The 23,442-nt window shown below is 46.8% G+C and overlaps 1 protein-coding gene across 1 annotated transcript in view; it reads right to left on the bottom strand.

The window, feature by feature from the left end:
- Positions 1 to 2,550: 2,550 nt before the first annotated feature.
- The window catches only part of LOC147661135 (uncharacterized), an 81,088-nt gene continuing 60,196 nt past the window's right edge, over positions 2,551 to 23,442 (bottom strand). The window contains exon 2 of the mRNA XM_086951296.1: positions 2,551 to 6,618. Within this exon, the coding sequence (XP_086807422.1) occupies positions 4,335 to 5,480 (1,146 nt within the window). The 5' untranslated portion in view covers positions 5,481 to 6,618 and the 3' untranslated portion in view covers positions 2,551 to 4,334. The remainder of the gene's footprint in view (positions 6,619 to 23,442) is intronic.

Raw genomic sequence — 23,442 nt, 5'->3', positions numbered from 1 at the left:
ACATGCTCTTTTGTGTCCTGTCCGTGTAACCCTCTCCTCCTTGCTTTTCCGTGTTTTTCCCTCGGAGGGTTTGAGTGGTTGAGCACCCTTTTCCATGTGAAGTCACTTAGGGGGGGGTTGTTCACCGCCTCTCCTTTGGCCCCGTCGGTTTCCTCTCCTGCGAAAGGACTGGCCCCTGTTCTGGTAGTTCCAGTTTTGCTTCTGCTGGCCCTGGTGACCTTGGTTGTCACTCTGTTGACCCTGGTGGAACGCTTGGTGTGACTGTCCTTGCTGGTTTCCACCCCTTCCGTTCGGCCTCCGCGTCGGAGTGCCTCTTCTCATTTCCCTGGATTGCAGGGCCCCCATGCAGTCTCGTTGTCCTTTTCCAGTTGGTTGAGCTTCTCATCAACTGGGGCCCCGAATTATGTTTCTCCATTGAAAGGGGTGTTCAGGATGTTATTTTAAACCTCCGTCTTGAAGCCTGAGATCCTGAGCCAGGCTTGCCTTCTCTCTGTGATCCCTATAGCCATCAGCCTGCTGGCTGTTTCAGCCCCATCTAAGGCGGTCTTTAGGCATGAGTTTGTGATGCTTTTCCCCTCTACCACGAGGTAAGCAGCTCTCTGCTGGTATTCCTGTGGGAGGTGTTTGAGCAATTGGTTCATCTCGTCCCAAATCTGGTACTGGTGTCTGTTCAGGAGGGCGTTGGAGTTTGCCCTCCTCCAGTGCATTGCTGCATTTCTCACAATTTTCCTGCCTGTTAGGTCCATCCTCCTGCTTTCCTTGTCAGGTGGTGGCCCAGATGTTGTTGGCACATTGGCCCTTCTTCTGGCTGTTGCGGCTATGATTGAGTCTTCTGAGACTGTCCCCTGGATGTAAGGGGGGTCCTGGAAGGAGAACTTGTACTTCTCCGTCCTTGGCGGGCAGACCTGCAGGTAGCTGGTTCCTTGAACGCCTCTTTCCCTTGTGCCGTTATACTCTTCAGCATGAGTAGGAAATGGCTTTTTGTCTGTGAGGGGAGCAGGAAATCTGCCTTTGCTTTCTCCTCCTCCAATTTGACTCCATAAGCTGCTGCAGCCTTCTTGGCCACCTCATAGTAGGCCCCAATGTCATCTGGCGGCGAAGGCCTCGAGGGGTATGTCTCCACAGCCTCCTCCGGGCTTTCGGCCTCGATGTCCTGCCAATCCAGGTTTTGCGCCGTCGAGGATCCCGAGTCGTAGCTCGAATGCTGGTCCCCATAGTCACCCTCTGTGTAATAGAGGTCTTCCTCTTCTTCCTGTTCCGAGGGCTCCGAAGTATTCGGCGGCTCTTCGGCGTCAAACTCCTCCTGTTCTTCTATCTCTTCGAGGGCCGTCGTGGGCCTCGAGGGAATTCTGAAGCTTCTCATTTTGTCATTGAAACCCTTCTTCCTCTGGATGATGTTGTCCATCTCGGCTTCGAGCCTTCTCTTCTTTCTCTCCATCTGCTCGGCCTGCTCGGCGTCGAGTGTTTCGGCAGCCCTTTTCAACGGCACCATCGACGTCGAGGCGGTTCTTGGCTTCTTCTCTTTGAAAGTCGAGGGACCCTTTTCGGGAGCTTGCTTCGATGACCTTTGCTTTTCGCGGGTCTTCGCCGCCTGGGAGTCCTTCTCGAAGGTTCCGCTGGGCTGTTTTTCGAGGCCTGCAGCTCCAGTCGTCGAGGCTTTTGACGCCGGTGGTCCCCTCGAGGTTCCTTACTCTGATTTTCGAGAGTCAACCTCAGGTTTTCGAGGCCCTGTCGAGGGTTTCGGGTTGTAGACTCTCCTACCTTGTCTGTTTTCTTATCGGTCTCTGCGACCGTGGAGTCATCTGGACCTTCGGCGATGTTGTCCTCGTCGTCGGTGGAGAGGCCCAGTTCGTACAGCGACGGGGCCTTGCCCTTGCCCTGCATCGTATGGTGAGTTATCCTCTGTTTCTCCCGAATCTTCAGTGTCTTCGGCGTGAAGACTGAGCAGGCGTTGCAGTCCTCGCTTCTGTGTACGACCGGCAGACAGAGGTTGCAGACTGAGTGCTGGTCTCTCTGCGCGTATTTGTGGTGGCAATTACGGCAGAATTTGAACAGTGTGTTGTCCATTACTGCGCTCAGGGGGCCCCCTGAGTACGCATTTTCCGTTGGACGTCGAAGATCGCGAGGTTCCTCTACTCCTTCGTCGTCCCGGCTCTGGTGATCTTTTCCTCCTGGTCTTCTTGATGTTCTTTCCCGAAGAAATCCGCTTATTTCTCTCCTTTTCTCCTCCAAAACTTCTGGAGCTTCACGCGACGATCCAGACCCAATGGCGGAAAAAAGAATCTGAAGATGGTGCCCAAGGGTGGGAGCTACCGCAGGAAGCATGCCGACGTCACGAAAGGTGCACCAGATGGTGGGACGTCGACGCCCACCTGGGCTACGAAAAAAAGGGAGAAAAGACTACGATTCCGGACCCAACCACCAGAATGCGGAATAATGCACGCATAGTGAATCCAGAAAGATTCACTCTGCAAAATCTCACTTACCTAGCGCCGAGAGCCAGAGCCGGGAGAAAAGGCAGCAAGTAAAATGCAGAGATGAAATCCATGGTGCAGCGCGCCTGCTTTCCAAGCTCCGTGGCTTCGGGGTTCTCCCCGTTCCCAGCGTCTCCCCTTGCAGGCAGGCAGCTTCCTGTGCTGGGGTCTGTGGACGCGGATGAGCCGCGGAGAGAGCGGACAGCCTGGAGACGGGTGCTCGGAGAGCGGTCTGAGCTCCACCGGTGATGTCACGGGTGACGGAGCCGCCGCTGCGCCTGCTGGAAGCCTCCTGCCTGGGCGCTGTGATTATTCAACACAGTGACACTATTGATGTCCTGGGAGGTTTGTTATTACTACCAGTTTAAGTGGCAGCCGAGGCGGGAGGGGCCCTGGTGCACGACTCCAGGCGCCGAGGCTAGGCATGCCGTCTGTTTTTTAGTGGTGTGCACTATATCACCGCTCCGTCTGAGAAAAAAATGCAGCAATGGCCAGAAAGCTGCTTTGCTTGGCAGGTGGCTGCTTGTGAATGTTGTCTCGAGATCAGGGTGCTCCGCTCAGCGCGCACAGTGGAGTTCACTCGCCATTTTCCAAGACAGAACTAATGTAACAAGAAGCCAACATTTTAGAAGTGAGCGGCCGCGCTCCTAAAAAAACCAAGAAAAAAGCGCTTGCGCGGCAGCAGTGAGAAGGGATTCAGTCGCGGGATAGAAAATTGCGACCAGATGGGCCGCATGCTCCCGCGAGTGAATCTCCTGACGTATACGCGTTGCCAATGAAGGAAATAGAACGCGTGCACGTGCTTGGTTGAAAAGCCTAAGCGCTCGGAAAAGGTATTTTTTTTTTTTTTTTTTTTAATGCAATTTTTAAAGCGCGCAAATACCCGTACGGGTGCCTCGGCGCTATCGTTACAGAACTCACTTCTTGCGATGAGGGGGAATTAGGCAGAGAACAGCCATGTTTTAAGGCTCTTTCTGAACTTGAGCAGGTTGTTTTCCTTTGCAGCGCATGCGCGCTGCGGAGGCTCGATCTAAAAAGGAGAGGCGGCAAGGAGAAAAGGTTCAAGGTTGTGGCCACCTCTGTCGGGTGAGTGGCTATACTAGAAGAGGGATAGTAGAGCACCTTTATATTCACTATAAGATGTGGGAATGGGGGTCAATTGGATACATTTTTCCACAGGTGTCTTCTACGTGGGAAAGATAGCAATATATGTATACATGTTTGATCTTTGTATAAGATGTGACATGAATTAATCTTAAGAATGGACTGTCCACTTGGAGGGGTGCGTTAAAACATAAGCTATAAAATGTGCAATAAAGATATGTTTAAGAGAAAAAAGGAAAACATCAAGTCATTCTAAAAGCTGTTGCGAAGGTAACCCATGAATCTTAGAAGAGGGGCTGCGAACTGTGCTTGGTAGAACCAAAGACCTATTTGAGGAATTATCAGCATCAGCTTTTTGAGATAGGAAGTAAACCAGTTTTGCTCTTAGTAGAGATGGTTTACAATCACTGCAATGGGTGTGACAAGTGCTTCTGGCAAAGGGTATATGTTTAAGGGTTTTCACTCAGTGGGGGTTCCCTCATGTCGACGGGCATCAATTTTACAACTCAAGTGTTCCTGACATTCAGAACAGTGATAAGGATTTGGCACAGGATGCATTCTTTCATGTTCATTGAAATTAATTTTCTGAATAAAGCTTTTCTGGCATTCAAAACACTAATAAACACTTTTCCTTTATAACTTTGACCATCCAACTGAATCTTTACATGCCTTCATAACACTCATACATTATTTTAGCTAGGATGGGCTTTTATATGTGGAGTGAGAATTATTTTATAACTAAAGCTTCTCTGGAATTCAGAGCACCGAAAAGGTTCTTCCCCCATTGTGTGTTCTCTCATGAACAGTAAGATGACTTTTCAGACTAAAGGTTTTCTCGCATACAGAGCACTGATGAGGTTTTTCCCCAGAGTGAGTTCTCTCATGTAAAGTTAGTCTGCGTTTATAACTGAAGCTTTTCTGGCATTCAAGGCACTGATAAGGTTTTTCCCCAGTGTGAGTTCTCTGATGTATAATAAGACTGATTTTATAAATGAACTTTTTTAGGCATTCAGAACACTGATAAGGTTTTTGCCCAGTGTGGGTTTGTTCATGGTGAGTGAGACTAGCTCTTTCTCTAAAGTTTTTGTGACATTCAGAGCACTTATATGGTTTCTCCCCAGTGTGAGTTCTCTCATGGAATTTAAGACCACTTTTCAGACAATATCTTTTCTGGCATTCAGAGCAGTGATATGGTTTTTCTCCGGTGTGGGTTCTCTCATGTTGAGTGAGAAGGTATTTGCGACTAAAGTTTTTTGGGCATTCAGAGCACTGATGGCATTTCTGCCCAGAATGGGTTAACTCATGCCGGGTGAGAATGGTTTTCCGACTGAAGGTTTTCTGGCATTCAGAGCACTTATGAGGTTTTTGCCCAGTGTGCGTTCTCTCATGTCGAGTGAGATCTGATTTACATTGGTAACTATTTAGGCATTCAGAGCACTGATACGGTTTCTGTCCAGTGTGAGTGCGCTCATGTTGACGGAGAAGGGTTTTACAATTGAAGCTTTTCAGACATTCAGAGCAATGAAAAGGTTTTTCTCCAGTATGTATTCTCTCATGTCGAATAAGGCTGCATTTAAAACTGAAACCTTTGTGGCATTCAGAGCACTTATGAGGTTTTTCCCCAGTGTGAATTCTCACATGTTGAGTCAGCTGTTGTTTGTGAATGAAGCGTTTCAGGCATTCAGAGCACTGATGAAGTTTTTCCCCAGTGTGAATTTTCTCATGCTGACTGAGTCTGGATTGACAACTAAAGCTCTTCTCACATTCAGAGCATGCATGAGACTTCTTTTTGGTGCTAATATCTCCAAGTTCGGTTTTGTCTTGTATACATTCCATTATGAGATAAGATACCTTTCTGAAGTTAATATCTCCAAGTTGGGATTTTTCTAGCAGACATGCCATAAGACAAGACTAAATCTTATTCAGCATGTGTTTGGCATCACCCACTCAAATGTGCTGCACTTGTTGAACTTAACACTTGGACATGTATTTAGTCAAAGATCACTTCTCTGTGGAGATCACAGTTTAAAATCTCTGTAGGCAACCTAATTCACCCTACAACCTTAATATCAGCAGCCCCTGGTACTTATGGGGAAGCTTCTCATGGGATTATTGCCTCTTCATTACATCCATGTGGATTCTCTAACCCTTTTCTCATACTTATTTATTAATGAGTTAATGAAGCACTGATCAGGTCTTTGGTTGGTGTTCTGTATTTCAAAGCTAGGTACATATTCACATTATGTATTGTCATGAAATTCAGAATACTATTGTGCATCAGTAGCAGCACATTGTTTCTAGTCACCCTTCTTACAGATGTCTTCTATGTCTGTATATAAAACTACAATGAGGATTTTAAGGATTTTGCAGGTCTTGCCCGGTAACAAGTACCCAAGGTCATATCTAATGGGCAAGAATGATAGTGGACATGTGGACCTGAACTACAAGCAAAAGGTGGTCATTGGTCCTAGAGGTGCATTTTTCTCCCTCATTCTCCTTCCCTTTATCCCGGATATACCCACATCGCTAGTTCGTAAATAACAGGTATCTTAGTTCTAAGCGGACTACCTGTCTTTTAAGCAGCTTCGTTTACACTGTATAAGTGACAAACAGATATTTGTTTTTGATATCAAGAGAATTCACTGGATATGGTGCTCAGGTGTTCCATTTGCTGAAGTCTGTTAAAAATTCTTCAAGTCCCACTTGTTCTGTGTGTATTATATTCTCTTGGACTGGACAGAACTTTAGACTGATGCTTGTCCTCGCTGGTTCAGACAGATGGTCTTCCTGCCCTGGGTTAGCATCTCTAGGGCATTCCTCATATACCATTAGAGCAGCAGGAAGTCTATAAAGAGAAACTGCTTTCGCATTCTTTATTTTACTCTAATCCACGTTTCTCACCACATCTTTTCATTAGATACTTTCCTCTTGTTGGAGCTCTGAAGCAACTTTACTTCTTTAGCATCTGTCCTTTAATAGTTTTCAATTATTTGCTTAATACTGACTACCATTTTGTCTTCTACGCCCACTCTTCAATCACCTGTGGATTTAAAACCAGAGATTGTTAAAGAATGCAAACTGGAACAAAGGAATAACATTTATTAGCTAATATAGACATCCAGATTCTGAGTTCATTTTGAGAGAGGGATGAGAGGGCTCTAGGAATTTTCGAGATAGAAAGCTTGAGAACAATGGAACACTCGGTTGAGGTCTAAAGATGGAAATTCTGATGAACAGTTTTTGTGCACATCAGTAAGCTATTCAAGTGTCTTCTCAAAACTTCCTCCAACTCACTGTGTGGTATACCTCTTTGCACAAGTCCCCAAACCAGGCAAGCAATATCTCAAAGAACAAGCATCCCCACCCTCATAAGAGTCTCCCCTTCCCAGCACCACAAACAATGCTACTTCTCCCGGTCAAGCATGTGTTAACAACTTAGAGTCGACAATAGACAAGATAAGTAAAGAATTATGGAATATCATGGCCAACCTTACGCTGGTAGTTGAAATAACTACGGCTCAGGAAACTAGGGGACTGCATAGATCTCCAACCACCACAGACATACAGTATCAAGCACACCTAGATGGATCTCTATGCCTTTGCCAAACACAACTATACGCCTCAACAGGACAACAAACCAGATGTTAGAGGTGGACATTGATGACCTATGCCAATTTACATAACATACCCTCACCACACAAACAACTTATAAAATACACACTATAGCTATAAATACTTCTCTGGTGCAACGAGTCATAGCTTGTACTAAAAACCTCTGAAAAGTAAGACATCACCTTCATCACAGGTAATCAAGACAGAAAAAGAGAGCCTAAAAAGACAATGAAAAGCTTACTGCAAAACTGCAATCAGCAGCTAAATATGCCAAAGACAAAGCTGACCCCATACCGTCACATAACCTAGACCAGGGGTGTGGAATTTAATAAAATATCTACTTGTCCATAGGAAGGTTGCTTCAGAAATCTACTTGTCCTGTAACAAAATCCACTTGTCCCTTTAGCGCCATGTAGTGTGGTGACAAATTATGGCAGCAACCTCCATATATAAGAGCTCTGATATGGATTCTCGGATTATGCCAGGGTTCATACCATGATAGCGTTTGAATATGTGCGATCCCCTTATGTTGCCACATTTCCGCAGATCTACATACTGGGGCTTTAGGTAGTGGTACACAATAGTTCCAGGGTTAGAATGCCCTTTTGAGTCTGTGCGAACCTACTAACTTGCATGTTTTTAGGTTTTTCAACAACCCTTCTCTGATCTTATCCCATACTGAGAAATGTTGGAGATTTACTCCTTACAATGGCAGACGTAAACAATCTTACAGAGTTGGGAAAAAGAGTGGTTGGAGGGAAAGTTCAATTGCAAAGCTCAGATGTTTGCATGAGCAAAGATAGACATGCATATTTGTTCATGCCAAAATGCAGTTCACAAATATTTTCTACGAGTACTATTTTTTGTCCTGCTTCTGAAAATACTTGGGAATTCACAAAAGCGGTATAGCTTCAATAGTGCACCCATGGTCATATCCCATGGGTGCACTTTTTAGACTTTCTTTAAGAATTGGTTCCCTAATTTGGTCTGGCGTTAACCAGGACGTTTTGCGTTTCTTAAAATGTTATCTCTCTCTCTGTATCGGCTGGCTTCACTGTGAGTGACAGCATTCTGCTTTCATAAGGAGCATATCGGCACACAGTAGTTTTGCTCAATGCCAGGAACTACTGATTTTCCATAATGAATTGTATTGGGAAATACTAGCGTGCGTCAACACGTTACTAAACGATGCTGCAGCTGCAAAAAAAATGTATCTGAAATGTTACAGTAGTTTAGCGAATTTATTTATTTTTGCTTTCATTTATTTGTTGAACATTTTATTTTGAAAGCAAAGACTCATCAATCTTGCTTTCGATTTTCTGCAAATATTTGCATCAAATAAGAGAGCATTCTGGGGGCATTATACGTAGCCTCATATTGCTAAGCTTTGAAAACGTGTGTACACGTTCCTATAGTGGAACCACGGTCAGTAGTGCAGTTGGAGCTTACAACAATTACTCTCACCCTAATAATAAATGCTTTCAATTAATGAACCATAATTACAAGCTTGAACAGCTTGGACAAAAATATTACCTTAACTGCAGACAGTGCCCTTTCCTGATCCATAATGTGGTACTGTAAACTGGCAGCCAAGGGGATTCTGCTGCAGGGGGTTGGGCCTACTTGTCCCAATGACAAAATACAAATGAAAACGTGTTGCCCACTGCGGCATTAGCCAGCAACAATTACAGTTACCGAGTAGGAATTCAATGTATAAGCATACTATGCACAATACATATGAGCTTGAGTATTCCAACAAGGCCACTACAGATTCATAGAATCCATTTCCATTTTCAGTGTTAAAGTGTTGGTGTAAATAGGAAGTGCTTTTTGTGCGCATGCGTCGTGAAAAAGGCTTTAGAAGTTTAAATGCGTCTGACGCTGCACACTCTTTGATCGGCCGTGCCGAATAAACAACGTACCACTACTTGGAGTGTCGTTCTGTAATTTAACTTCTACAGAAGTCCTTGGTGTGTGTGTGTGTGTGTGTGTGTGTGTATATTTATATGGTCCAGTAGAAGGCTGGGTGCCGAAATACATAGGCTGTACGTCTTTTTGCACTAAGGAAAAAATAAGAAAATAAAGAAAGTTTAAACTGCATCCGAGTCTGCAGTGCTGTGTCTTCTCATTGGAGGTAGCAAGATGGTGTGGATATATATATATTCCAAACACAACTCCTCAGTTTCTGGAAGCCCACACCCCTAGCAGGGCAGAATTGGTGGTGAGAAACTGCAACGCACCATTTATTAAAACAGCGTCCAAGACAGAAAAAAAGCTGTTCACCTGGTTCCAGGAGTTTACAAGCATGTGAGATGTGACAAAAAGAGTGAATGAAAATATAGAAACAGCTCTTTCCTACTGTATTTATTTGTCTGTATTTGTTCATGCATGTGTAAGTACAAATAGATAGGAGTGAGATTGAAATGATGTGGAAAATATGTCTGAAAGAGATAGTGGGGGATAAGAGACATGGCTTATATACAAAGGAAAAAACTACATTTTCTAAGGATCTAATTACAGATTGTCTAGCGTTAGATCATAGTATGAAAATACCATGGCTGTGTCACATTTCAAAACTTTTGATAAAATGTGAAATAAGCACAGACAACCCCATAAGCATACGAGAATATTGTAAAAGTGACCTGAAATTTAGATATATTACTGCCACAGAACATGATAGGGATAGGACGATTAGGCAAAAACAGACAGTGGCAGCTTACTGTGAACGCCCATACATGAGGCGTACTCAGTTATATCTTATCTTGGTTCAGAACGTCCAGCACAGATTTTATCTGACCAGGCTAAGGATGAGCACTTTACATTATTTATTTGCCTTTCCAAGAACTGAGAAATGGCACAGAACTCTGCCCCCTTGCCCATGTGATGGCAAAACCTCACAGTCCACTCTGCACTTTATTCTCTTTTGCCCCTTTTATATGGATATTCGAAAAACTGTATTAAAACCACTATTTAAAAAAAATTGCTTTTTAAGTATAAGGATGCGTTTTAATTTTATTTGCAGCTTGGACACTATAAAATTATAAGCTCTGTAATCTGCTTCATACAACAATCAATTAGAAAAAGAAAAGATTATGCACTTTTGGACGCTCTGCTGTATGAAAAAGATGAGTAATACCTTTCATTAATCGCATTCTTTTGCACTGATCGCACTTGCACTTTATTGTCTGAACTAGTGGTAGATCCCCCTGAAGCCTAAATTTGCATATATTTTATCATAATTAATCTTACCTCCTGAAATATAGTCAGAATGTATTTTCTTTTAGATACATGTGTGTTAGTATGCGTTTATGGTGTTTGCCTTGTTGTCACCGAATACAGCTGTTTTGATTTGAGATAGGAGTTTCCATAAAAGCTAAATGTGTGCTTGTATGTGTGAGAGACAAGTTTGTATGTGTGGGCCACAGAGAGGGGGTAGATAATTGTGCAGTGTGTGTGAGTGTAAGAGAAAAATGTAATGTGTGTGGGTAAAAGAAAGCTTGAGTCAGTTTGTGCATATGTCAATGTGTGAGTGAGACAGAAATACAGAAAAGTGTTGCTGTAGGTGTCTGTGAGAGAATAGAACTTTGTGTGAAAGTGATTCAGAAATGATATATCGGTGTGTGTGAGAGAAAGGAGACAGAAGAATTGGGTAGTGTGTGTATGAGAGAGATAAGAGAACGAAGCTATAGAGTCTGCATAAGGATGGTGTATGTGTATATACGTGAGGCAGAGGGTGTGTGAGAGAGGAAGATTGAGGTTAGTGGGTGTATGAGAGTTTGTGATTCAAGAGAACGAAGCTATAGAGTCTGCATAAGGATGGTGTATGTGTATATACGTGAGGCAGAGGGTGTGTGAGAGAGGAAGATTGAGGTTAGTGGGTGTATGAGAGTTTGTGATTCTTTGTGAGAAACTGCATGTGTCTGTGAGGTAGAGTGTGCTTTTGTCAGAAACCAAATATATTATGTGTGTGTAAGACGGTAGTCAAGTGGAGGAGTGTGTGTGAAAGTGAAAGAATGTATGAGAGCAAGAGACTGAGGCAGTACATATGTGTGTGCGTGTATTTGTGTGTAAGGGGAGAGGTAGTTGGTGTGTGCTTGCAAGATAGAAAGAATGCATGTGAGGCAGGTGGTGTGTGAAAGAGAAAAGAGCGAGCATAGAGAGTAGTGCATCTTTATGTACAAGATAGTGAGAAAGACATGTGAAGGGTGCGTTTGTGAGAGGAACATAAGGTAGTGTGTGTGTGTGTGTGTTTGAGAGACAAAATAATGTGGGTGTACCTTAGCATAAGAGTGTTTGTGAGAGATGGTGAGAGCACATGTGTGATAGAGAGTAAGATTTATATGTCTGTGAAAGACAGTGAGCGTGTATTCATGTAAGAGGGAAATTGTGCCAGGGAGACAAAATAGTGAGTCAGTAAGAGGTAGAGTGTGGATCTGTCAGAGTCAAAGAGGGTGTGCGTGAGTGAAAGATATGGTAGACTGTGTGAGACATTGGGATGTGTGTGAGAAGGAACGTGTGTGTGTGTGTGTATGTGTGTCTCAAAATAATGTGGATGTACCTTAGCATCCAAGTGTATGTTTGTGAGAGATGGTGAGAACAGGTGTGAGAGAGGAAGATTTGTATGTCTGTGAAAGACAGTGTGTATTTATGTGTGAGGGAAATTGTGTCAGGGAGACAAAATAGTGTAAAATGTAGAGTGTGGGTCTGTGAGAGTTAAAGAGGGTGTGTGGAAGTTAAAGATATGGTAGAATGAGTGTGAGATTGGGATGTATGTGAGAAGGAACATGTGTGTGTGTGTGAGCAAAAGAGAGTTAGGGGGTCTGTGTCAGTGGGGTACAAAAATAACCTGTGCGTTTTTAAAAAAGCGATTGGAGAACGATGTGTCATGTGTGCAGGCGTGTTAAAAAGGGACATAGAAAGGAGGAAGAGCATGTGTGTATATGTGTGTGTGCGAGCGACGGGGTGGGGCTTTTGGGGGTGTAGACCATGACACTAAGTTTATATGCAATACATGTGTTCAGTCTAGAACTACAGTTCCTGATTTATGCTAGTAATGTGCTGTGATCTGGGCAGACGTGCTAAGTTTCGATGCCCGCTCTCCCCTCTGAAGGTACCGATACATACTTATGAGAGAGGAGGGTGTTTGCGTGTGAGAGGGAGAGGGGGGGGGGTAGGTTTCAAATTAGGTTTGTGGAAGGCATATTGAGTACAGAATATTTAGATGAGAACTTTTTATTGCTACGGTGGGATCATATGATGGTTAGAACTGTTCACGTGACAGCGCTGTAATCACGGCTTCGAATAGCCAGGCAACTTGCTTGTGCGCATACACGCTCATGTGTGCGTGCTTCTTAGCCATTTTATACATAATTACTTGAGATGGTAAAAAGAGTGTATCACAATATTCAAAAACAAACGATGAGCGAAAGTTCGTATGTTTACGAATACCTGTAATTATTTGTAAATTACATCATGTTGGACTTGGCCCTTTTTCCTGAAATATTTCACTTTTCGCTCCCCTAATTCAGGATGTCCCCCCATTGTAACGAAGTTGTATAGGCCTTGTGAGGTTGAGATGTTAAAATCAAGGCTAAGGTGCAGGTGCTCTCTTCCCCTAAGATGGCTACCACTGACCCCTGCTACTGCAGCGTGGTCTTTTTAGGCGCACTCTAGTAGCCAGGAGCTGGCTGGAACCCTTAAACATTGTTGCAATGCCAGCCTGCCCATAGCTGGAGTTAGGAAGCTCCTGGAACCTTACAGAATAGGGGAGTAGACACCAACTGCCAACTGTCGCTATAAAAGGAAAGGGACGGAAATTTTCTAGTCAGTTGGGGCACCACTGACCTGGGGGACTCTCCGCAGGAGACTTAGGCGGTAAGGCCTAGTCAGGAACCTATGCTACTGGGGGAGACAGGGTTGAGGCGCTATCCACCAAGCTGTGTGAGGAACACTGAACTAGCCCACTGATTTGGCCCAGCGGGAGGGGAACCCAGGGACCTCCTGAAGTGATCTGCTGAGGAAACTTGACCAGCCTTCAACTCAAACCCCCACCTCTCTTCAAGAAACTTCTACCAAGGGAGTAGGAACCAGCTAGCGCCAAAAAGACCTTCTCACAGCCACAGGACTGGTGGGGAATCAACCAGGTATTGGCGCTGTGTCACCCCCCTGCGCTCCCTGACTTCACCTGGGTCCCTTCTGCTGTTCCGCCACTGTCGTGTGGCATGTCCTGGGCTATCTGACCTGCAAATCTGTCTGATCCCCCTTGGGAAGCGCTTTGAACTGCTGACTGGCTAGCGCTGTGCCCCCCTTGAGAAGCGCTACTGCGTGGAGACCCTCGGTGGGCCCTAAGAGTGCGGCCCGAGGCGCGATTGTGAATTGCCCCCAAAGCGATACGAGGATCGAGCGCTTTAACTACCAGGTGCTCCTCAGTGGTGCCCCCTTGTCGCGCTTTCCACCAAGCGTGCTCCTGAACTTACTGCTTCAGCCCAGGAGCCCTTTGAGCCATGCCGACATAGTTGCGGCCCAGCACCTTCTCCGAGATGCCAGCGCCACCTTCTGCACCCCTCGGCGGCCCCCGGAGCCAGGAGAGGGCCGCCGTGAAATCTTGTCAGGCCGCAGTAGGCCCCGCTAGACCTGAAGCCGGGATCTGGCGTCACGTGACGGGGGTGCCTGTGTTGACTCCGCCCCCGCCGTGTGCTGATTGGATCCCTGTGCTGTGCCCCTGCGAGCCGCTCTGCTATTGGCGGTCGCTGGGCGCCTTGGCCTCCCATTGGTTCCCGGTCCCTGCAGGCAATGAGGGAGGACCGGGACCGGCACTGACACCTGCGTGGGGGCTCGCGAAGAGGACCGGAACCCCCGCCCGCCCCGACTTCACCGGAGGGCTCAGAAGGAACCCAAGAGCCTTCAATACCACCGGAGGGCGCAGTAGGGAGAGCGCGCTTCCGGGTATCACCCCTCAGTGTACTGAACCTTCGCAAGGGCCCAAACAGGGGCCGAAGAAGTAAGGTAAACCCCGGACCAAGACCGCCCTCCCCGCGGGAGGCTGTAGTTGGGCCCCGTTGGCCCCGATAAGTACTGAGGACTGGGCAGGAGCCCTGTGTCATTAGTGGAGCCCTAAAGGGGGCTCTTGTGACTATCCATAAGGAAAGTTAACCCCTTAGTAGAGGAAAGGTTATTCTGTTATGGTGGCCTGATTGTTAATGGAATTGTCATGCTTAGCTCCTGAGAGTAATGTCCTGCCTATTCTGGCCAATAGAAATGCTAATTTCTAATTATTGAATTGCTTTATTCCAGCCTGGTGAAATGCACTACATTTGCTGATAAATGGCTTATCTTCGCAGCTAGGAAATGTTTACCCTCCATTTAGTAACTGCTGCTGAGTAATTAAATGTTATTTAAATGTCTTAAAAGGGAATTCCTTGCTGGTGCTGACTAGGAGCAAGGCTGTTACCAGGCCTACAGTTATTTGATATTTAATATTTATGTATTTAAGTATTTTTTGCTGAGTAATGCAAAGCCTGTGTTTTAAAGGAAAGGCAATGAGTTAATGCTGCTGTGATTTTTGACTGCCCTGATTCTAATCCCAGATAAAACTTATTTATTTGAATCAAGCATTCTGGTGTGGACTCAGTCTTTGCGTGCTCTTATTGGCTCAGTGGATGTGTGTGCTGTATAGTCACTTAACACCTAAGCTGTGGGTGCCTGTCTGCTCGGTCCAAGCTACCCTTCCCGGGGACCTAGCGAACCCAGTTCCTACACGTCACATCTGAGGTTCATGTAAATAAGTCTGTATTTGTGTCTATTAGGCATCTATAGACATCTATAATTGGGTACATTGAACCGCACAGGAAACAGACTTCCCGCGCTTTCATTTACGAGTGGCGCAAAGTGGACGTTGGGGAAATCTATAGCAAAGGAAGTAGCAAGCCATATAATTGCTGAGTTCCAGTCCCGTCTGTTTGGGCCAAGGGCTGTTTTTAGTGTGTTTTGCACATGGCACTGAACAAATAGTTTCTTACCTATCATTGTAGTTTTGCAGCTTGAAGATCTTTCTGGATTCAATATGCTGTGCATTATTCCGCGGTCTTGTGGTTGGGTCCGGAATCGTAGTCTTTTCTTTTTTTTTGTAGCCCAGGTGGGCGTCGACATCCCATCTTTTGGTGTATTTCCGGTGACGTCAGCATGCTTCCTGCGGAAGCTCCCACTCCTGGGCGCCATCTTCGGATTCTTTTTTCTCGTGTTTGTTCTGTTACCGATGTTATGGCAATGTTCAACCAAATTATTCACCGCTTTAGCCTCCAAGGTTTGTTATTCCAAGTATTGTCTTTGTTTAAACCCCCTTTTCTCTTCAGCCTCATCTTCCTGGCGGAGGTGGGTGGGTTCGCCAGTGAATCCAGAAAGATCTTCAAGCTGCAAAACTACACCGACAGGTAAGAAACTATTCGTTTTGCAGCCTGAATCTTTCTGGATTCACTATGTTGTGCATAGACTTTGCAGCGGTTTCTCATGTTTGTGGCGGCTGGGTGGAAGATGAGCGTTGGTTATTGAATATGTGTTGAAGCACCTTTTGTCCGACTTGTGCTTCCTTGTTCATCTGTATATCCACACAGTAGTGCTTCGTGAACGTGTGCACTGAAGCCCATGTTGCCGCCAAGCATATGTCCTGAATGGGTGTGTTGGCTAGGAAGGCTATTGTAGCTCCCTTTTTCCTGGTAGAGTGGGCATGTGTCCCCCTGCTAGTTCCTGTCTTGTCCGCTTGTGGCAGAACTGTATTGTTTGGGCGATCCATTGCGCAATTGTTCCTTTAGTTACTGGTTTCCCCATGAAACTGTTAGCGAAGGACACAAAGAACTGATTTGTCTTCTTGTGTCCCTTTGTTCTCTCAATGTAGTGCATGACTGCCCTTCTTGCGTCTAGGGTGTGCAGAGCCCGTTCGGCGCTTGTGGCCGGTTTCTGGAAGAAGCTTGGTATTTGTATAGTCTGGTTCATGTGGAACCTTGACACCACCTTTGGCATGAAGTGTGGGTCCGTTCTCATTACCACCCTATCGTTGTGAATCTGGATGTAGGGTTCTTGTAGCGTTAGCGCCTGTAGCTCGCTCACTCTGCGCAGTGAGGTGATTGCTACCAGGAAAGCTGTTTTCATGGTTAGCATTTCTAGGGCTGCTTTGTGAATTGGCTCAAAAGGCTCTTTCATGAGCTCCGTTAGGACTAGATTAAGGTTCCATGCAAGTGGCGGCACCCTTTTTGGTGGTGCAATCCTCTTTGCTCACTCCGGGAATCGCTTAACCACCTGTGATGTGAAGAAACTCTTACATGTTTCCCCTCTTGTGTAAGCGACTATCGCTGCCAAGTGAACTCTCAATGAGGATGAACTTAGTGTTTTGTCGAGCAGGTGTGTGAGGTATTTTAGCACTGTTGAGTCCTTCTGCATCTTATTATGCAGCCTTTCCCTTCTGCACCACAGTGTGAATCTCTTCCATTTTGATACGTAGCATTTTCGTGTACTGGGCCTCCGTGCCTCCCGAAGCACCCTCAGGGTGTTTTTTGGTAGTTTCAGATGCGCAAATTCTATGTCCTCAGGAGCCACACTACTAGGCTCAGGCTCTCTGGCTCTGGGTGCAGCACCTCTCTGTTTTGCATGGAGAGTAGGTCTTTTCTCCTCCCGAACCTGTGGGGTGCACTCTGTACCATCTCCATGATCTGTGAATACCATGTCTGCCTGGCCCACTGCGGTGCGACCAGTATCAGTGTCATGTTGCTCGTTCTACACTTGCTGAGTACCTTGTGCATCAGCGGTATCGGGGGGAAAGCATAAGCAAATGTCCTCGACCAGTCTATCCATAGGGCATTCCCCGGGGACCCCTCCCCGGGTAGCCTGGATACAAAGTTTCGGCAGTTTGCATTCTGGCGTGTTGCAAATAGGTCCACCGACGGTGTCCCCCACCTGTCGAACAGCCTCCTTGTTTCTTGTGCATTGAGTTCCCGCTCGTGGGATGCCGGTGTCTGTCTGCTGAGCTAATCTGCCTCTACATTGGCCTTCCCTGGTAGATTTTATGGCTAGCAGGTCTATCTTGAGTGGGATGGCCCATGCCCATATCTCCTGCGTTAGCTTCGAAAGCGGGTTGATTGCGTCCCACCCTGCTTGTTGATGTAGAACATCGCTGTTGTGTTGTCTGTCTGTATCAACACTCTCTGGTTGTACAGCTTTGTCTGGAAGGCTTTTATAGCGAGGAAAACTGTCTTCAACCCCAGATAATTGATGTGTCTGACCGCATCTGCTGGTGTCCACAGACCCCCTCACTCTGAGTTTCTCCATGTGAGCTCCCCATCCTTTCTGGGATGCATCTGTGGTGATGGTCACTATTGGCGTTGGTGGCGTCAGAGGCTTCCCCCTTGTTAGGTTCCCCATGTTCCACCATGCCATCTCTTTCTGCACTGAGTGCGTTACAACCACTAGATCCTCCCAACGACCTGTAGCTTGTGACCATTGCTCCTGCAGCCATTCCTGTAAGGGTCTCATGTGTAGCCGTACATTTCGCACTAGGTGTATGCATGATGCCATCATGCCCATGATTTTGCTCGCTGTCCTCACTGTCCGAGCTTGCCCCTTCTGAAGCGCCAAGATACTCCCTGGAGTCAAGTCTGTGCTAAATAAGAGTCCATTACATTACTTTACATTACATTCTGGAAGAGTTGCGTCTCCTTCACTAGTGCTGCCTCTCTCTTTTTGCTCGGAAACACCTTGCTTTGTAAGGTGTCGATCTGTGCTCCCAGGAAGATTTTTATTTGCTCCGGTTCCATTGAGGATTTCCCCCAGTGGATGGAGAATCCCAGGTTCATCAGTGTGCTTGTCACCCTCTGTGCGTGCTGCTTGCACGTTCTGTATGAGCTTGCTTTTATTAGCCAGTCGTCCAGGTAAGGGTATACGTGTATGCCCTCCCTTCGTAGGTGTGCTGGGACTGTTGCGAAGCACTTTGTGAAGAACCTTGGTGCTGATTTGAGTCAGAACGCCAGGGTTGTGAACTGGTAGTGAGTGGTCTTCTCCGATGATGAATCTGAGCAGATAATTGTGCCCTCTGTTCATTGGGATGTGCAGGTAGGCATTCTTGAGGTCTATGGTGACCATGAAGTCTCTGCTTTGCAATTGAGGAACTACCTCTTGTAGGGAGGACATTTTGAACTTTTGCGTTCTTATGAATTTGTTTAAGAATCTTAGTTCTAGGATGGGTCTCATCGTTTCGTCTACTTTTGGCACCAGAAAGTATGTTGAGTACACAGCCATGTTCCTTTCTCTGTAAGGCACTGGTTCTTTGGCCTGCTTTTGCAGGAACTCTTTTGCTTCCTTTTGAAGTATCTCTAGGTCTTTCCTTGATAGCTTCTTCTTTTTGGCTTTCTGTTTGCTGGTTTCCTTTCCAACTCTATGCAGTACCCGAACTGTATGATGTTGAGTACCCATTTGTCTGAAGTTATCCTCTTCCACTCCTGGAAGAAGTGCTTTAGTCTTCTTCCCACTGGTCTTACATGCTCGCGGGTGTTTAATTCGCGTAACTCCTGTGTGTAGTGTTTGTGCTCCACCCTGGGAGTTTTTGCTTGGGTGGGCACATGGACTTTGATTAAGACACTTAGAGGGGGGTTGTTGTCCCCCTCTCCTATTCTGTCCACATCCATTCCCTCTCCCGCTAAAGGACTGGCCTCTCTGCTGGTACTGCCAGGACTGTTTTTGCTGCCCTTGCTGTGACTGGGTGTCTGCCTGATGGACTTGTTGGAACGCCTGGTGTGAAGTTCCTGGTTGGTTACCTCCCCTCCCGTTAGCTCTTCGCGAGGGGGGTGCCTCTTTTAGTACCTCTGAACTGCAATGCTCCCATGGATCTTGCTGTCTTGTTATCCTTTTTCAGTTGGCTGAGCTTCTCATCTACTGGGGCCCCGAACAGCGTCTCTCCATTGAACGGGGTGTTCAGGATGCGGTGTTGCACTTCTGGCTTGAAGCCTGAAATCTTGAGCCAGGCTTGTCTCCTTTCCGTGATGCCCATCATCATGAGCCTGCTGGAGGTGTCTGCTCCATCTAGGGCGGTTTTGATGCAAGAGTTTGCCACATTCTTCCCCTCCTCGACAAAGTTTTCAGCTCTTTGCTTGAATTCCTGAGGCATGTTCTTTAATAACTGGCCCAGTTCATCCAGGATCTGGTACTGGTGCCTGTTGAGCAGCGCGTTGGAATTTGCCATGCGCCAGTGCGTTGCGCCATTCCGTTCAATTCTGCCCACGAGGTCCATTCCCCTGCTTTCTTTGTCTGGAGGTCGCCCTGAAGTAGTTGACACATTGGCCCTCTTCCTTGCCGTGGCTGCAATGATGGAATCTGCTGAGACCGATCCCTGGATGTAGGGTGGGTCCTTGGAGGAATGCTTATACTTTTTCGCCGTCCTGGGAGTGACGGCTTTGCATGTTGCAGGCTCCTTGAAAGCCTCTTTCCCCTGTGCCATTACGCTTTCGAGCATGGGCAGGTACTGGCTCCTAGTTTGTGTGGGGAGCAGTGTCTCTAGAAGGAAGTCTGCCTTCTGCTTCTCTTCGTCGAGTTTTACCTTGAAAACTGCAGCTGCATTTCTGATGACTGTGTTGTAAACCCCAATGTCATCCGGCAGCGAGGGCCTCGAAGGATACGTGTTGACGCCCTCTTCTGGGCTCTCTGTGTCGACGTCTTGCCATTCTATCTCCTGAGTCTCCGAGGAGGCAGACCCGAGGAGCGTCCTGAGGTCGTCGTCTCCTTTATAGTCGTAGTAGGAGGCTTCTTCTTGTTCTGGATCGTCAAAATCCTCGAAGTTCTCAGACTGTCCTTCAACGTCATAGTCCTCCTCCTCCGCTATCTCGACCACCTGTAGCTTAGGCTTTGTCAGGATTATGAAGTCTTTCATCCTGGCGTCGAATTCTTTCTTTTGCTGCAGGATGTTCTCCATCTCGGCCTCGAGCCGTCTCTTCTTTTTCTCCATTTTAGCAGCGTGGTCTGCGCCGAATGGTTCAGCCGGCCTTTTCGGCGGACAGTCGGCGCCGAGCCAACCTTCGGCGTCCAAGGTTTCAGTGCTGAGCTGACTTTTGGGTCCTTTGTCGGTGCCGAAGTGCTCTTCGGGTCTTTTTCCCTCGGCGTCGAACGCTCCTTTTTGGGGACGTTTTCGACGTCTTTTCATCAGCTCTCGGCGCCGGATAGTCCTTCTCAGAGGATTCGCTGGGCCTGGGTGTAGCTGCGGACGCCGAAGTCTACGGCGTCGGCGCTTTCAAGGTTTTCGCCTCATTTCTTCAAGACTCAGGGTCTCTCGGGAGTCTAGGGGCCATAAAGTCTCCTACCTTCTTAGAAGTCTTCGTATTATCGGTCTCTACGACCATGTAGCCATCATCTTCGGCGGCGTTGTTGTCCTCCTCGTCTAATGATAGCCCCAGGTCTCGAAGGGACGGTGGCTGGCCCTTGCCCTGCATGCTGGCGTTGGCTACCCTCTGTCTCGCTCTAACTCGAAGAGTCTTTGCGTGAAGGCAGAGCAGGCGTTGCAGTCCTCGCTCTCGTGGTCGACCGGTAGACAAAGGTTGCAAACCGGGTGCTGGTCCTTCTGCGCGTACTTGTGGTGGCAGTTACAGCAGAACTTGAAAGGAGTGTTGTCCATCTCATGCGTTCAGGCGTCCCCCTGAGCGTGCATTCCCCGATGGACATCGAAGTGCTTGAAGTTCTTTTCTTCCTTCGTCGTCCTCTTCGATGAAGTAGTCTCCTATAGTCTTCCCAATATCTTTTCGTCCAAAAACTGCGTGTTTTTCATCTTCTTTCTCCCAAAAAGTATGGAGCCCTTTCAAGAACGATCCAGACCCAACAGCAGAAAAAAGAATCTGAAGATGGCGCCCAGGAGTGGGAGCTTCCGCTGAAGCATGCCGACGTCACCGGAAATACACCAAAAGGTGGGACGTCGACGCCTACCTGGGCTACAAAAAAAAAAAGGCTACGATTCTGGACCCAACCGCAAGACCGCAGAATAATGCACAGCATAGTGAATCCAGAAAGATTCACGCTGCAAAACTTGCATTGTCCCTGGAACCTCATGTCCCCATCTGTCCACAAAAAAACCAAAATCACTTCCACCACCACAACCCAGTTCCCTATGGTAGATGAAAACATGGCAGTGAGAAAGAAATTCTGGGTTAAATAAAACTCTTCTCTTTCGTCGCCACCAGGAAATAAACTTTAGTCGCATGATGAGAGTTCAGATCAACCCTGTTTCATACAAGACACCAAAGAAGCAGAAGGCATTGGAATGTGCTTGGAGCAAAAATTGCTCAATTTAGAGTCCAGCCTCTCTCCAACCAATACCATCTTCCAGGCTAGTGAACTCTCCAGGGCACACATATAGCTGTCTACCAGTCACGTGGCATGATGAAGGCTTTTAGTCAATCCTAGTTTTACAGCAAACAGCACCGGGAATCTTGGTACTTGTAGGCAGCTGTTAACAATAATGAAAGTGGAAATGCATTCCCAGCAGGCTCATATATATGAAAATCATGCTGTGTGACTTGGTGCCAGTTAATAACAGATATATCAGCAGAATTTCAAAATCCAGAATGCACTCAGATACATTTAATCCTGACACGTGGCCGACTCTGCCCAGCCCCACCAACTTCTCAGATGGAATAGTGTGTCAGAAACTCTGGAGATCTCACAAAAACCCGGCTGCCTGCCTCAGACTTACCCTCTCAGAAAACTCCCTTCGCATTGACAAAGCTGGCATTTCTATAAACCAAGCGTGGCTATTCCGTTATTTTTCTCAAAATGCTCCGTAGTATTTTTTTGGCAACGCGCTTTGCAAATAGGTGTCTACATATATAAAGGACGCACTTTCACTACTTATGTTAATTATTACTGCTTCTTCTAGGGGAGGGGGTGAAAGAAGATAGGCATATCTACTCTCTGTATGGGAGACGGGGTGCAAACAGGTGAACTCTCGATCTAGGACATTATCAATACTCCTGGAAGCCATGAACAATCACATTTGATTGTTTGTGGCTATCATCCTGGCCTGACCCCAGAGTTCAGACAAGAGATACTTTTGCCAACTAACTGGGTGTCATTGCGATCACAACTGTCTAGCCACGACCTTTCACTTTACAAACAGCCACCATGTCCCAAACAGGGTCCATTGAAATGAAAAAAAACGAGGACTCCCAGAGTGCATTAGTTTTATACATTATATCACATTGTACTTTATTTTGCGTATGTAAAACGCGCTGCTGCCTCTAATTTGGTATCGAAGGGATGTGCAGATTTTGTCGGTTTTGCAAGGTGGGATGTGTGTGCATGAAAACCACCAACATTTCGGCCTCGCTTCACTAAGGAACGATTCTTTCAGCAACAAGTAGGAAGTGCCCTGCCAAGTGTCTAGCAAATATGGCACCTGTTTTAAATGACCTGGTAAATCCCATCTTGAATCTGTCGCTCTCTTCCGGGGTAGTTTCCCAAAGCTTGGAAGAGCGCCATGATCCTGCCACTCATTAAAAAACCAGCGCTCGACCCTTCAGTCCATGCGAATTATAGACCCATCTCCCTACTCCCTGCTCTGGCGAAAGTGACTGAGAGGTTTGTTCACAGATCTATTTCTAATTTCATCGAGGAAAAGGGTCTGTTGCATAGCACTCAATCTGGCTTCCGTGCAAATTTCAGCACGGAGACCGCGCTCCTTGAAGTCACAGATGCCATCAGGGAGGAGTTGGATGTTGGAAAAAAAGTGGTACTGATTATGCTAGACCTGTCGGCGGCTTTCGACACCGTTCCCCACGCACTTCTTCTTTCCAGACTCTGGGACTTTGGTCTGCGGGGAACGGTGTGGAATTGGCTTAAATCCTTCTTAGCCGACCGCCGGCAGACAATCTGGGCGCCTCCCTACTCCGCCGAAATGTCACCGCTTGAAGTGGGGGTTCCTCAAGGTTCCATCCTGAGCCCCCTCCTTTTTAACATCTTTATGGCCCCCCTGGCGGTGACGGCGGAGTCTTTCGGCGCCCGGATTGTCACCTATGCTGATGACACCCAGCTCCTCTTTGTAAGCAACAAAGATGGCCTGTTTGACGGTGCCCAGGTCAAGGGCTGTTTGAGCGCTGTTTTTGAGTGGTTTGGACGTCATGGGCTGAAGTGCAACTCCGACAAGTCGGAGTTGCTCTTCTTTGGCTGTACCTCTGAGCCTGATTGGAAACCCTGGTGGCCGCAAGATATGTTTCCTCCCACTAGTTCGTCT

Source organism: Lissotriton vulgaris, unplaced genomic scaffold, assembly GCF_964263255.1.
Source record: "Lissotriton vulgaris unplaced genomic scaffold, aLisVul1.2 SCAFFOLD_620, whole genome shotgun sequence".
NCBI lineage: Eukaryota > Metazoa > Chordata > Amphibia > Caudata > Salamandridae > Lissotriton > Lissotriton vulgaris.
The sequence above is the reverse complement of the archived record's forward strand: the minus strand, read 5'-3'. Positions and strand labels throughout refer to the sequence as shown.